The following is a 15,968-nucleotide window of genomic DNA, read 5'->3' on the forward strand; positions in this document are numbered from 1 at the left end:
GTAAGCAAGCTCGATATTTGGGTTCTGCATGAACGCAAAGAAGTTAATTTGACAGCGTGTATAAACATCTGCAATATGCTCATTAAACATGAGAAAAATGATCATTTTTTGAAGCGACTGATAACTGGTGATGAGAAGTGGACTGTTTATGACAATGTGGTGTGCAAACGGTCTTGGTCCTGATGTGATGATTCGCCTCAAACGACATCGAAAGTAGACATTCATCAGAGGAAGGTTATGCTCTGTGTGGTGAGATTTTAAAGGTGTGGTTTTTGAGCTCCTACCAAGGAACCAAACAATTCGAATGTGTACTATCGGCAATTGGACAGTTTGAACGAATCCATCATCCAGAAACGTCCAGCTTGTTAATTGTAAAGGAGTTGTGTTCCATCGCAACAACGTGAGACCACACACAAATTTGATCACCTGTCAAAAATTATTGGAGCTTGTATGGGATGTATTGCCACACCCACCATACTCGCCCGACTGTGCGCCATCAGACTTCCACTTGTTTCGCTCTCCTCAAAACTCCTTGCATGGTATAACATTCAATTCAGATGAGGATGTAAATCAGCACCTTGTTCAGTTTTTCTCAAATAAAGACAGGTTCTTCTATGAACGAGAAATTATGAAGCTCACTGAAAGATGGCAAAAGGTTATTGAACAAAACGGGCAATATATCATTGCTTGATCTTCTTTATATAAATAAATGACCTTTGAAAAACAGACAAAATATGTCATGACTTTTCCAAAAACCAAATATGTATGGTATCAGATGGGTACTAGATGGGGTGATCACTTCATAAGGTATATAAATCTCTAAACACTATGTTGCACACCTGAAACGAATGTATTGTATGTCAACTGTAATTGAAAAATAAAAAATAAAAAGATTTTTGAAGAAGGATGTTGCCCTGAGAACTTATGCCACTAGTTACTCCAGGTAACAGAGCTTCAGGGAGATTTGGTGTAAGAATGATAATTGGTCAGAGAGAGATGGAAGGATGTTTTAAGGTCATAAAGGAATATGGGGCAGGGAAGAACTTCTAGAGCAGCGGTTCTCAACCTGTGGGTTGTGACCCCTTTGGGGGTCAAACGACCCCTTCACAGAGGTCGCCTAAGACCATCGGAAAACAAAAAGATATTTACATTACAATTCATAACAGTAGCAAAATTACAGTTATAGAGTAGCAACGAAAATAATTTTATGGTTGGGGGGGTCACCACAAGAGGAACTGTATTAAGGGGTCGCAGCATTAAGAAGGTTGAGAACCGCTGTTCTAGAGGAAGAATGGAGACATTCTGATTAATAGAGGGAAATACATTGGAAGTGATAGCGGTGTGAGTTGGAAAAGCAGCATGGAGACTGGGGGGTGAGGCGGTGTCCAAAGGGACTCCAAGTTTACAGGGAAAGTACAACTGGAAAAAATTTGATGAATTTGAAGCAAACAGCATTTATCTGGAACTTCCCAGCTAGAAATTAAAAAAGTGAGAAAAACTTGAGAGAATATAACAATATATTATCAGTATTAGTAGACAAAGGATAGGTTATGAGGCAAAAATCTGAGGGACCCAATGCTTTACAATCTGATGGGTAAGAATGCCACTAGAAAATGTACTTCAGGGCTGGCCGAGTGGCACGTTGGTTAAGAGCTGGCTTGGGACGCCAGCTCTGAGCAGCAGGGCCCCGGTTCAGATCCCACATGAGGGCCAGTGACACTGCCCTCTACAGCTAAGATGGTGAACAAAAGCTTGACCTGGAGCTGGGCTGCTGTGAGTTGCCGGCAATGGTGTAGGCTGCAGCCCCTGGTGTAGTGGGCTGCCATAAGCCACCATGTGTGGCTGGCAGCCAGCGTGAGTGGCCAGCAGCCAGTGTGAGCTGCCAAGAGCCGCCATGAGTGGCCGTCCAGAGGCTGGTGACCAATTTGCCTCACCCGGGAAGAGCGCAATGATAATACCAACATGGGCCAGTGAAGCAACGTCCTTCACAACTAGACTGAAGAACAAAAGGACAGCAACTTGTCTGTTCCCTTTCCCCCAATTCCCCAGCACTGTTCCCCTCTCCCAGTTCCCCAATAAAATCTTAAAAAAAAAAAATTTTTTTTTAAATGTACTTCAGGGCCGGCCGAGTGGCGCGTTGGTTAACAGCTGGCTTGGGATGCCAGAGGGCCCCGGTTCGGATCCCACATATGAGGGCCAGTGACACTGCCCTTTACAGCTAAGATGCTGAACAATAGCTCAACCTGGGGCTGGATTGTCATGAGTCGCCGGCGACGGTGTAAGCTGCAGCCACTGCTGCAGTGGGTTGCCATGGGCTACCGTGTGTAGCCAGCAGCCAGTGTGAGTGGCCAACTTGGGCCAGTGAAGTGACGTCCTCCACAACTAGACTGAAGAACAAAAGGACAGCAACTTGTCTGTTCTCCTTCCCCCAATTCCCCAGCACTGTTCCCATCCCCTCAATGAAAATCTTAAAAAAAAAAAATGTACTTCAATCCAGCACCCCAAGAGTGCCTTGAAATGGCACATTAATCGGTGCTCCATCATGGCTAATCGCCTTCCTCTTATGAGCCCAGAATACTCAGCTTGTGGAATGCGCATCCGCATGCTAAACACAATGACAAGGTTATCACATGGGAAAAATATTTCTTCGTCTCGTGGATAGATAGTTGAGTCAAAAACACTCCCCCAGCACCTGAAACTAATAAAAAAATAAAAAACCAAACCAAACCAAAACAAAACACTCCCCCAAACTGGAAAGCCTCATGACTCAGCACTGCCAGGGCTGCTGTCCTATAAAATATATTTTGCCACAGAGGATTAACATAGATGTGTCTCATCCTTAATTTACTCAAAGAACCTGAGAGAGCCTAGGTTCAACTGTGGTCTGAGCAAACGACTCCTCCCTCTTAAAATGCTAAAGTGAAAAAAGTACTGGAAGAAAAGATGACCATCAACAGACTAGAAATCAAGGAAATTCCTGGTAGATCAAAAACAACTATCACTACCATTCATTAATTTACATAATTAACCAAGAAAAAGAAAGTGAGATATAAACATTGGGAAAGAAACATTAGAACTAATGGGAGTTCGAAAATAGCCAGATTTAGAATCTATATTAAATTTCTTTTTATGGCAGCCATAACCAAATAATAAATACAACAGGGAAAAATTGATTCTCTGACTCAGGAATGAATTGAGTTTCACTTGCAAAAAAAATGAGTTTAAGCAGAAAAGGAAATTTGAGTCCCAAGTAGCGTTAAGCACAGCCAAATTGTGAGGCTTTAGTAATGTCACCAGAACTGTTTCTCCACACTCCATCCCTCCCCAAATCTCTGACCTCCGTCCTTCTGTGAAGTCTTATCTTCCAGGCAGGCTCTTTCCAGCGGTGCAAGATTCTCATTCGATAGTGTCCACAGAGATCCTGGAATTGAGTCCTGTTAACTTCACTTAAGAAACAGCTGTGTTAGGCCAGGTCTAGGTCATGTTCCCGATCTTGGGGTGGGGTCAAGTGTGGAAGAGTCAACCCTACCAGAAGGTGTCAGGGAAAATGACTTCTGGGAAGGCAAAACATCCCTTCCAGATTCTGTTCCCAATAGCAACAGAACCCATAGAGAATACACTTGACAAGAACATGGACCTATGTGATGAAAACTATAAGAGAACTAAATAAACGGAGCAAGAGTTCATGTTCTTAGAAGGGAAGACATATTATAAAGATACTACTCATTTCCAAATTGGTCTATAATCCAATATCATTCTAATCAAACCTCTAAATCAATGTCTTAATGGATTCCTTATAAGCTGGTTTTGAGAATTCACTTTAAACAATTCACAAGAATAGTCAAGGATTTTTTTTTTTAAGAGCAATGGTAGGGAAGAAGATTAGACTTATACCACCAGATATTCAAAGATACCATAAACATATAGTAATTGAGGTCAAGTGCTATTAGTAAAGAGAAAGATAAGTAAACAAAATAGAGATTACATTCAGATATGAAGGGGAAAAAAAACAGGCTGTCTATAAAGAATGCTGAAGTATCTCCCACAACTCTTCTTTCAGAAGAAGTGAGTCCTACTTCACACTACACTAAAAGAATTCCAGACTGGATCAATGTCTGAGGACATAGAATACCTTCTTTAAAATCTTGGGATAAGGATGACATTCCTAAAGAAGACTCAAAAGCCATAAAGGCAAAAATTTAGGATGATTTAACACTGGCAAGAGTGTGAAGAGCTAAGCATGCTCTACCCTGGGGTACGTTTGGATTGGCACAACCTATTTTGAATAATAATTTGGTAGCACCTAAATTTTGATACATAAAATCTATGACTCAGAATCGCTAGGATTCCCTTTTACAGACATAATCATGCATGTGTACAAGGCTATGCACAAAAAAATTCCATGCAACATTGTTTCCAATAGCCTGTAAGAGGAGAAACATCCTAAAAAACACAGCAATGGAAGGTTAAATCAGTTTATCCTGTCATGGTGCAGAATGCACTGATAGAACAGGGAGGCAGAGCCACATGCTCTGAAGAGGAAGGGCACCTAAAATGAGTCAAAAGAGCAGGTCCGGATGTTCTGTGAAATGCAAATGTAATAATGGCCAGCAAGGCCTGCGGGGATGCCACAGTTTTTTTGAAACCAAATATTTACTATTTTCACTAAATTGTCTCAATACACTTCAAGCAAATGCCAAATGAAAGACTGAGCCCAGGAATTCATAGTGGAAACAATGTTCCAGACAACAGGGAACATCAAGGAGGTCTTCTAGACCAGCCTCACTATCAGCATCCAGGATGGTGCCAGTCAGCCAGTGTTATCCAGATTACTGAGTGTTTACTACATCAATTTGCTGGTGTTTGTTCCAGACAGATTTCATTGCTAGAGTGAGTTCGCTGACTGAAACCAACAAGGGCTAGACAACCAATTCCTCCAAAATATTTTTCTCCTTGGGCACCCTGGTTTCTTAGTACTGTTACTGAAGAAATGGGATTCAGGCCAGCAGCTTCAGCTAGTATAGATGGAATGACCTCCATTATTCCTGCAAAGACACGAATGCAGTAGGGTCCCATACCACTCAATGTTCATGAATATCCACTTAACATGGGACCAACTCTATTTCTGGAACACCACCTCCTGCAATAAGAGCGCTCTGCTTCACTAAACAGTGAATAACACATAGCACATCATGAATGGAGTGCTCAGCTTCTTCCATCGCCAATTTATTAGAACCAGGAACAACTGTTAACTGTTTTTCCAGGGCCGGCACAGCCTGTAATCTTGAGCAGTTTGCCAGAAACATTTAAATTGACCTCCTCGGATAACTCAGCCAAACCCAGCATGTCAGCAGTAAACTGGTCAAAATGAACAACTGGCTTGGCTCTGGAGAACCAAGCTAAAATGGAGTCACTAATGTCAGGGACAAAACAGAGAAGGTCAATGCAGGCTCATAAGGGCAGCTTACTTAACGTAATGTTACCAGGATTATAGCTCTTTTTAGAAATCAGTCGAGGAGACCAGCCAACCCCCAAATGCGAGATCTGTTCAGGCCATCTCTGGACTTCCTTGTTTCCCTGACTTGGCTACCCTGATCCAAATAGGGAAGACGACCAATAGAAAACCAATCAGCTGAAACAGCCAAATAACTTCCACATTTACCCCATAAAAATCTGTTATTCTGTGAGCAACTTGAAACTCATTGCTCCCATAACCTTGAGTTTCCCAGCTTGCAGGTTGAAAGCTTTGCAATAAACTCATCTTTCTCCTTTATTTTATTCAGTATTCACAGTTTGGTTTTTGACAGCTCCAACTGTCTTACAAATGACTCTGATGTCTTCTCTTTCAATATCCTAACCACCATAATCTTCATTTTGTTTAGGAAATGTAATGCAAGATCACCAAACGCATCTCTTAAGAACAGACTTCTGTATGGGGAAATTATATTCTGTTTTTTTAAATTTACTTCACCAAATTTAGAATATAGGTTCTTCCCTCCTGCAGCACTTGGTCCATTTGGGGACAGTCAGAAGCTACTATTTGATTATCCATCTGTTTTGGGAGCAGATAAGCAAAAGTGAATAAATCCAACCTTAGCCTTTTTAACTCCTATTATGCCAGAATTTGCCAACTTTTGGGTGAGAATCAGCCCTTCCACTATGGAAAACAGTATGGAGTTCCTCAAAAAAAATTTTTTTTCTTAGCTGAGCCATCCTGCCACCTGTTAGCAGCTCAGCGGCAGCTCAGCTCGGGCCGTGAATCAAACCAGGGACCCTGTTGCTCAGAGCTCAAACTCTTGAGCGAGCTCTTAACCAACTGAGCCACTCGGCCAGCCCAAAAATTTTAAAATAGAACTACCATATGACTCAGCAATCCCACTTCTGGATATTTATATGGAGAAATCCAAAACACCAATTCGAAAAGATATGTGCACCCCTATGTTAATTGCATCATTATTTACAATAGCCAAGATATGGAAGTAAGCTAAGTGTCCATCAATAGAAAAATGGATAAAGATGTGGTACTTATATACATATAATGGAATATTACTCATCCATAAAAACGAATGAAATCTTACCATTTGTGACAACATGGATGATCCTAGAGTGTATTATGCTAAATGACATAAGTGACACAGAGAAAGACACATGTGGAATCTAAAAAAATAAAAAATAAATGAACAAACAAAACAAACAAACTTGTAGATACAGAGAACAAATTGGTAGTTGCCAGATGAGAAGGGGCTTGAGGGGATAGGTGAAAATGGGGAAGGGATTAAGAAGTACAAATTGCCAGTTATAAAAATAGTCATGGGGATATAAAGTGCAGCATACAGAACATAGTCAATAATATTGTGATAACTGTGTGGTGTCAGATGGGCACTAGATTTATTGGGGTAAACACTTTGTAAGTTATATAGATGTCTAATTGCTATGTTGTACACCTGAAACTAACATTGTGTATTAACTGTAATGGAAAAAACCAGAGTTGTACATGTTGTATTTAAAGAGACAAAAAAGGATACTGTCATAAATTCAAATTACTACTAAGAATAAAGGCTTATTGAGTCCCAAGGAAAACAAACTAAGTTTTTTTTTTAAAGATGCATACATTTATTAAAACTTTGAAGACATTTAACAATTTATTAAAGTCAGAAAAATAAATTCTTAATATTAACTCTAGAAACTGTGAGGTACCTAAATCAAAAGGATTTAGAAAGAATTCCTTATAAAAGGTGCTAATGTTACATTCTTTGTTTGACTGGTACTTGGAGAACTTTTGGTATCATTTCACCCCTGACCCACTGCCTTGATAAACTTGTCAGCAGTAGCACATGAAGTTGTGGATAGGTGATTCATTCAAATTTATCTAAACATAGCAAAGACATTGCTATAAGACATTGAAGAAGATACAAATAAATGGAAAGATATACCATGCTCATGGATAGAAAGAATTAACATCATTGAAATGTCCATACTACCCAAAACAATCTACAGATTCAATGAAATCCCTATAAAAATATCAATGGCATTTTTCATAGAATTAGAACAAATAATCCTAAAGTTTATAGGGAGCCACAAAAGACCTTGAATAGCCAAAGCAATCTTAGAAAGAAGAACGAAGTTGGAGGTATCACACTACCTGATATCAAACTATACTACAAGGCTATAGTAATCAAAACAGCATGGTATTGGCATAAAAACACACAGATCAATGGAACAGAATAGAGAACACAGAAATAAACCCACACCTATGTGGTCAATTAATCTATGACAATGGAGGCAAGAATTTACACTGGGGTAAATAGCAAATAGCACCATGTTTCCCATTTAATGAAATGCAGTTTCAAATTTTACAATTCTTTGGAGCAATAAGCCTTTAGACTCCTATTTCCCCAACTCTGAGAAAAGCCACTTATGCCTTTGTCCTAATACCTTTGAGTAATTGTCAGGAGTTAAAACACTGGCTGAATCATTACCACAGGACTCCTTATATGAATGCCAGTGAAAATTCTCAGATGGTGCTTTGTTTTATTCTTTTACATCTCAAATTCACTTGGCTGGTCACAGTTGGGAGGTAGAAATGGGTTAAGAATCTGGGAACTCACGAAAATTTTGTCCACAAATAGGTTAAGATTGTTGCTGTAAAGTATGACAGAAGAACCTGGACCAGCAGTCTTTCCCAAGAAGATATCGGTGCAGGTGTGAACAAGTGACAAAAGCCATCCTACAAGGAAGGAGAAGAGAATTAGATTGCTTCAGAATGCTCAAAATACACAGGAGGTTCAAGATGAAACTGAGATAACTCCTGGATTTAAAAAGTACAACAAGGAAATACTGACCAATAGGCAACCCATAATTGGGAACATTTGATGAGTTAGGATCTGTAAGTAGTCCAACATGGTGGATAGAAGGACATAGGGACACTTCACTTTGTCAGTTATAGCAGGAATGCTCTTTTGACTCACTTCTTTCAAAATTCTAGAGGAAGAAAGACTACTACAGACATACCTTGTTTTATTACGCTTTGCTTTGTTGCACTTCATAGGTGTTTTCTTTTTTTTCTTTTTACACAAATTGAAGACAAGACCCTCCACCAACAAAAAGATTATGACTTGCTTTATTGCGATGGTCTGGAACCGAACCCACAAGATCTCTGAGTGTGTCGGCATATCATGTTTTCCTAAGCAAAGCAAAGGAGATACCATTTGGGAAACGGTCAAATCACTGGGTTGAAAGTTATCACCTGAGACAAAGCAAGCACCTCCATTCAGAAAAATGGAGAAAAAGGGAATTTCAGTCCAGACCCTAGCATTTTAACTGCATCTGGGAGAGCAGTGGGGCTAGTCCTGTTTACTCAACTGGAGAATGTCAGCTTCTTAATGTTAAAAGATTTCTTAGCCAAGATTGATTGGCTAAAAGATGAGAGCAGAAACAACATCCCCTCCCCCACAGTCAATTTCCTCCTTAAGTGCAGAAAGCCCTTAGGGGCCAAATGCCTTAAGATAAATGGCTCAAGTGGGGTTCTTAGAGTTCACAGGTCTAGATGACTGAAGACAAACACACACACACCACAAAGAATGCCAGAGTTAATGCTAACACTTCAAACTGTTCATACAAGGTTCTGATTCAGATACTACCTCTCCTCCACAAATGGAACCCAATTCATCACCTCAGGTCTAACAGGAATCTGCCAATAGGAGGCTAAATTTCCTGTAGTGTTTCCCCTAGTTCCTTGGATTCTTCTTTTTTTTAATGGCTAGTTGTATTAGTTTGGCTGTATTTATTCTACAGTCTGGGCCACTGCAATCGTTGATTCAACTCCAGTAAGGAAGAGAGAAAAGAAACAGGGGTCTAGCTCAGAACCCAAGAGTCAAGCTACACTCTTACTGAAGGGTGGTGGGCTTTCCTTGACCAATAGATGGGTTTATGAGCTGCAAGCTAAGGGCCTGCCCCTCTAGCCTAAACCACAGAGCTCAATGGCCTGCAGCTGAAAGCCAGGGCGCTCGGGCTCTCTCTCAGTTGAGGGCAAGGAGCAGTGGATTAGAAGGAACCTTGAGTCAGCACCATCACCGGTTGCTCATGCACACTCCCCAACACCTGTGTCCCTGCTCTTCCTGAGTGGTGTGGGGGCGGGACAAAGGGGTGGCTTTTCATTCTAACGTTTTAGGCTGGTGCTCTTCCGCCTGCAGAGCTATGGGGTCAATGAATCTGAATCTCTCCAAAGGTGCATTTAATAGGCGGAGGAGAAAGAATCCACCTGGCCGGGATCACTCTATTGCTGACTTCACCAGCTTGAGGATCTCTAGAAGAGCAAAGCATCCAGACCTAACGAGGGCGCGGGCAAGTGCAGATCCAAAGTGCGCAAACCGAAGTCTTGCACAGGTTCTTCAGAATGGGTTAACAAGACAGCCGTCTAGAAAGGCCGGTTTCTGCCAGCGTGATGCCGCCAAAAGAGGAGAAATCTGGAATACACACTCAACGTCCCAGCGTGCTGAAACGAACGCCCCCAAGGGCTGGCGCCACTGGGTCCCCAGGTGCCCATCGCACGGGCGCGTCCCGGCATGCCCGCCCCGCCCGTCCCTCCCTCCCAGGGTCCCGTGCTGCCCCGTGAGCCAATCGCACAGCAAAGCCACCACCAGGCTTTGGCAGTCCCGGTCAACCTCGGCCTCCCATACCTTTAGTTCCAGCCTGCGGCCTGGCGGGGGTCTCTGCATCAGCGTCCCCGCGAAACTAATAAGCGCCACCACGCGGCCCCATCTGGGAACGCGGCGGTCGTGGAGTGTCTCTTGCGCCACGTGTTCCATTAGCTCGATGCGATTTCCCTGATATCCGCGGTAGCAGGACCAGACGAGCTGGTAATGCCTCTGTACCTGGGCGGCCACAGAGTGCAGCACGGAGGCCCCCCGGCATGGACGGTGGCAACGTGGCAGTGCCGGCCGCCCGGGAGCAGGACTCCAGGGAGTCGGTCAGCAGCCGCACTGTGGGCAACCTCAGTGCATCGCCCATGACCTGGTCTCTGCCAGCGGGTCCAGGCCCAGGCCTGCTTTCTAGGCCCAGCCTAGCTTCCGCCCGCGGAGGGGTTACTTGGTCCCGCCCTGGCGGACTGTTTTTTTCTAGATCCGGGGAGGGGGCCTATGATGGGAATACCACCTGCACCTGTGCGAGTTCCGAAAACGAGGCCCAGCAGTGGGCAGGTGTTCACGTTGAAATCTGGAGTACAGTGAGATTCTTTGGGGTTAACTCTCGGCCTGGGGACTAAGAACCTGGAGGAGACAGTCTGAGAAGTTGGGCTAGGCATTTCCCTTCTCTTAAGTAGAGGTTGACAAAGGCTACATACACATAAGCCTCCATTGGCAGCTTCCTTGCGAGGGTGATCAGCATCTCAATTGGACGGACGCATTCAGGTGTGTGTGGGAGATACTTTTCTTTGGGTCTGGCGTATGTATAATAGCAGGAAACAGGATAATTCTCCTGTGGGCTGCTAGAGTGCCAATATTGGCTGCATTCATTCATTCACTCATATGTATTCAGAGCCTTTGGAGGTGCTAGGCCTCCCCTTCTTAGCATTAGAGATATAATGGAGAACAAGACATGTGGTCCCTGCTTTCAAGGACCCTACAGTCCTGTGATGGGACAAAGAAACAGGCCATCACAGTAGAGTTTAGTTATCACTATAATAGGAGCTCAGCTCCAGGTTAGTGGCTGCTTCTTATAGCTACCATTCTATATTGCTTAGAGTTCTCTTTACATTTTACTGGCCAATACCATTATTCCAATCCCCTGTTATAGTTAATACTTCTTATATTAATCTTTTTCTTTCTATGGCTTCTTTTTCCTAATTGGACAAGGCTGATACAAAATTGGTACCAGCAGTGAAATTTCTGGGGTCGGGAGCTTGTTGAAATAGCCCACCCAGGGTGAAAATGAGGTGCTACATCTTGTAAAATCTACAAGGAAAAAAAGGCACAACGCTTGGTAGGTCATTTTGGATTTTGGAGGCGACATACACATTTGAGTGGGCAGCTTCAACCCATCTACAGGCTGGTGGATTGGAGAGCAGAGTGAGAGGAGGCTCTGCAGAACATTCAGGCTACAGCATAAGCTGCTCTACCATTTGAGTCTCATGATCCAACATATCCAATGATACTTGAAGTATCCAATAGGAATGGAGCCTTTGGCAAATACCAATAGGAGAATTACAGTGCAGACCTCTAGGATTTAGAAACAAATCTATGGTCTCTTCTACAGATAACTGTTCTCCTTTTGAAAAGCAAGTTCTGGCTTGCTACTGGGCCTTGGTAGAGGCTGAATGTCTAACCATGGGACCTCAGGTGACCATGAAGCTTGAGCTGCCATCATGATATGTCATGAGGTTGGGCGTGCTCAGCAGCAATTTGTCATCAAGTGGAAATGGGATATGAGACTGAACTCAGACAGGTCCATTAGGTACAAGTAAATTGCACGATCAGATGGCTCCAACTCCTGCAACACCATCTCCTGTTGCTTAGCCTCCTCCCTCCTTCCATGCCTATGGCCTCCAGGGGGTTGCTTATGACTAGTTGACGGAGGTAGAAAACCTCAAGCCTGGACTACAGATGGGTCTGTATGATATGCTGGTACATGAAAGTGGACAGAGATAGCATTGCTGCCCCACTCAGGGGTGACTGTGAAGACAGTGTTGAAGAAAAATCCTCCCAGTGGGCAGATATTCAAGCCAGATATGTAACTGTCCACTATGTCTAGGGTGAGAGATGGCCAGAGTACAGATCTGCACTGATTCACGGGCAGTGACTGATGGTTTGGCTGGATGGTGAGGGCCCTGAAAAAAAACAAGATTGGAAGATTGGTGACAAGTAAATCTTGGAAAGAGGTATGTGGCTGACCCCTCTGAGCACTGATAACATATTTCTGTCCCATGTGAATGCTCCCAAAGGGAAACCACTGCAGAGGAGCTCTTAATAATCAAGTAGACAAAATTGTGTGCTCTGTGGATGTCAAGAGAGCCTCTTTACTTAGCCACCCTAGTGCTTCCTCTATGGGCCTGTGAACAAAGAGGCTGTGACAGCAGGTAACAGCAGAATTCTCCCTGAGCTGGCTCTAACCATACTGCTGAGTCCCTCATCTGTCAATGTCAGCGATTCCTTTATAGTGAGCCAAATGAATTTTGTCAGAAGGGAATATAAATCTCTGTACATCAAATTCCCGTTTGAACTGGTTTTGACATCCATGGGTTTCCTCAATAATTGGGTTAAATAAACATTTTGATATATGTTCATGTTTTATTTGCAAGAGAGTCATGACTTTACAACATTATATTTTAGCAGCAGGCATACAGCTTTTTCTTAGATTTGGAGTAGCTTTGGAGTGAGTGATAAATCCTCTGGCCCTGCCATTGGCAACTGTTAATAATTATCAGTTTTCTCACTTATTAAATGGAGGTAAGAATCTGCCTCATAGGGCTGTTATGAGGATTACATGAGTTGGTGTATGCAAAGTGGTCAACACAGTGCCTGGCACACAATGAAAGCTCTCTACAGAGAAGCTTTTATTATTAGTATGAACTAACCAGGGTTACCATGCTCACTTGTCCCACTTCTAACTAAAAACCAAAATGTGACACTTTGGTGAACCTTACTTATAGGTTTTTTTTTTTTAATATTGAAAATAGCTAGAGACTGACTGCCTACTATTTTTTATAGTGGATATAAAATATAAAATATATATTACCATATAACCACTTCATTATAATTCACATACCATAAAATTCACCCTTTTAAAGTATACCATTCAGTGGTTTTTAGTATATTCACAGAGTTGTTTTACAATCACCACTATCTAATTCTATTACCTCAAAGGTTATCTCATATCCATTAGCAGTCACTCCCCATTCATCCCACCCCTTGCCCTAAGTAACCACCAGTCTGCTTTCTGTCTCTGTGGATTTGCCCATTCTGGACATTTGATATAAATGGAATCATACAATATGCGGCCCTGTGTGACTGGCTTCTTTCACTTGGCATAACGTTTTCAAGATTCATCTATGTTGTAGCATGAATCAGTACTTCATTTCTTTTTATTGCTAAGTAATACTCCACAGTATGGATAGACCATGTTATGTTCATCCATTCATCAGTTGTTGAACATTTGAGTTGTTCCATCTTGGGCTGCTAAGAACATTTGTATTCAAGTTTCTGTGTGGACATATGTTTTCATTTCTCTTGGGTATAGACCTAGGAGTGGGAGGCTGCCTTTTATTGGGGAGCACAGATAGAAACAGTGACTTTTGCTTCATGGTTCCTGGTTTGTGACAAAGTTAAGTGTTCACCATTGGTGTGTTGGTTAGATGATCCTGGGTTCAAAGAAAGGCATTTCCTGTTGTCATAGTCTTCACACAAATACTGACATTTCGTTGTACATATTTATTTAGGTGGTTAAATAATCCAGACCATCATTCCTGATCCCATCTTCTCACTAGAGGGTCTGCATCATTTTTACAATGACACAAACATATTAACTTCATTTCTTTCACCAGAAATGGCCGTGAGTCACCCGCTGTGGAGATTAACAAGTCCTGAATTCCGCTTAGCTCCAGCCAAGTCCTGTCTAGAGAATGGGGGGTCTGTGGTATTCCTTGAAAATGGACCCGATTCTCTCCTATCACAAGTGACAGGGTGAGCAGTTTAGCATCACATTCTCACAAAGGATCGATAGAGACAAGAAGATTCACTGAGAGCTTTCCTCAAGTTGCCTCATCCGAATTCCTGGTCCACCTCGGTCTTGCGAGTCCAGGGCTCCAGGGGAGGGGACGTATGGATCTGTATTTTTAACCTGCTATTGACCCAGCAGGCAAGTTTGGGAAATGCAAATCTACAAATTCCTGCTCAGTTAGCTCTCCTGGGTTTGGGGAGAAGCCAATTAACAGCAATGTGGCCCCAATCCCAGTTAATTTTGTAACCTATCAGCTGGGCTTACCCCAGATTCCCGTGTCCTCCTTTAAAAATGTCAGTGGTTCACAGGCTTTGGTTGGTCTCTAGCTTGTCCCACTGCCTCTCTGTGCCCCTCCAGGGCCTCCTATGTAGCCCATGGTCACCCAAAAGCATCCTCTGAGGACCTCTCCTTGAGCCCCTCCTCCCTCCACCCCAATTACCCTCATTCCTTCCTCCCTCAATGGCCTTAATGGTCTCAGTGCGGTCTCACACACAGGTGCTTGAAAAGGGCACATTAACCCAGATCAGCTGTTTTCAAAGTATGGTCCCCACCCTGAGGGGCCCTGAGACCTTTTCTGGGGGTCCTCCAAGGTCAAAATCATTTTCATAATACTGACTGTGTGTGTGTGTGTGTGTGTGTGTGTGTGTTTAAACTCTCATTCTCTCAGTTTACTAGAGGCTACTGATATGTGGTGACAGTATCACCTGTGGAAGGCGTGCTTCTGTATGTTTGTGTTTTATCATTTTTCTCAGTTTTAGTTTCTAATACGATAATATTGATAGATATAATCCACATAAACAAAAAACTCTTTGGGATCCACAACACATTTTCAGAGTGTAGAGGGATGGTAAGACCAAAAACATTGAGAACCATTGGCCAATTATCTAATTGATGATAATTACTAATTTGGTGATGAATGGGGACTGCTTATGGAGGAGAAAATGGGAAGAGAGAAAAGAAAGAGCAAGGAGAAGGAGAAGAGAGAAGGGTGAAGAAGGGAAAGGAGAAGGGAGGAGACGGAGGGAGAAGAGGAGGAGGAGGTGGAAGAAAGCAGATAAGGAGAAAGGAGGAACAAGAAGAGAAGAGGGAGGAGAAGGGGGAGGATGGAGAGAAAGAGAAGGGAGAGGAAGGGAACAGGAAAGGGAACAGGGGAAGAGGGGATGGGTGGACAGACAGAGGGAAGAATCAGGGAACAAACCCTGGGTGAGGATGTGCCAAAGGCCTCACCTCACAGCTGAGGAAGCTGAGGCTGAAATATGGATATTATCCTCTATCCTGTAAAAGTGGTAGAGCTGGGCCTGAACCTAGGTGCACATCTTTGTCACCATGCTGTCTCCCTCTAACTTACAGATGAGTCCTAGCGTCAGTGGTGCCACCTTCCAGCCAGCTGGCCAAACACAATGAGAGCCGAGGATGCAAAGGCCTTTATCATCTTGTGCTGCCATTAAGCCGCTTAGAGTCTAGGGAAGGGTGTGGAGGAGCTCAAGGGGTGGGAAGAGGAGAGTGGATGTAGAGTGCCTGCCTCTGGCCTCTGGCTCATTCCAGAACAGGGCCGCTGCTGGGCCCACCTCTGAGAGGCTGGCTGCCCTCCCCAAAGCAGGTACCTTGATTTCAGTTTACAGGTATTTCCCATAAATACCCATCACTGCCCACCTCCTTACCTGACTCCCTTCTTGCCTAACCCTTCTCTTCTCTGGCTGGGGAGGGGGTGTCCAAGGCTAGGCCCCCTCACCACAGTCGGTTTGGTAGGTTTGCCC

At 43.2% G+C, this 15,968-nt stretch overlaps 1 protein-coding gene and 1 pseudogene across 1 annotated transcript in view; both read right to left on the reverse strand.

The window, feature by feature from the left end:
- BCL2L10 (BCL2 like 10) overlaps positions 1-15,962 on the reverse strand; it is an 18,793-nt gene extending 2,831 nt beyond the window's left edge. Inside the window, 6 exon segments of the mRNA XM_019664077.1 lie at positions 8,109-8,227; positions 8,343-8,481; positions 8,646-8,683; positions 10,179-10,406; positions 10,408-12,322; positions 15,873-15,962. Coding sequence (XP_019519622.1) covers positions 8,109-8,227; positions 8,343-8,481; positions 8,646-8,683; positions 10,179-10,406; positions 10,408-10,509 — 626 coding nt within the window. The 5' untranslated portion in view covers positions 10,510-12,322; positions 15,873-15,962.
- Positions 4,830-6,996, reverse strand: LOC109394145 (T-complex protein 1 subunit delta-like; annotated as a pseudogene).
- Positions 15,963-15,968: the final 6 nt, after the last annotated feature.

The sequence above is a fragment of the Hipposideros armiger genome, unplaced genomic scaffold, assembly GCF_001890085.2.
Source record: "Hipposideros armiger isolate ML-2016 unplaced genomic scaffold, ASM189008v1 scaffold_12, whole genome shotgun sequence".
Taxonomy (NCBI): domain Eukaryota; kingdom Metazoa; phylum Chordata; class Mammalia; order Chiroptera; family Hipposideridae; genus Hipposideros; species Hipposideros armiger.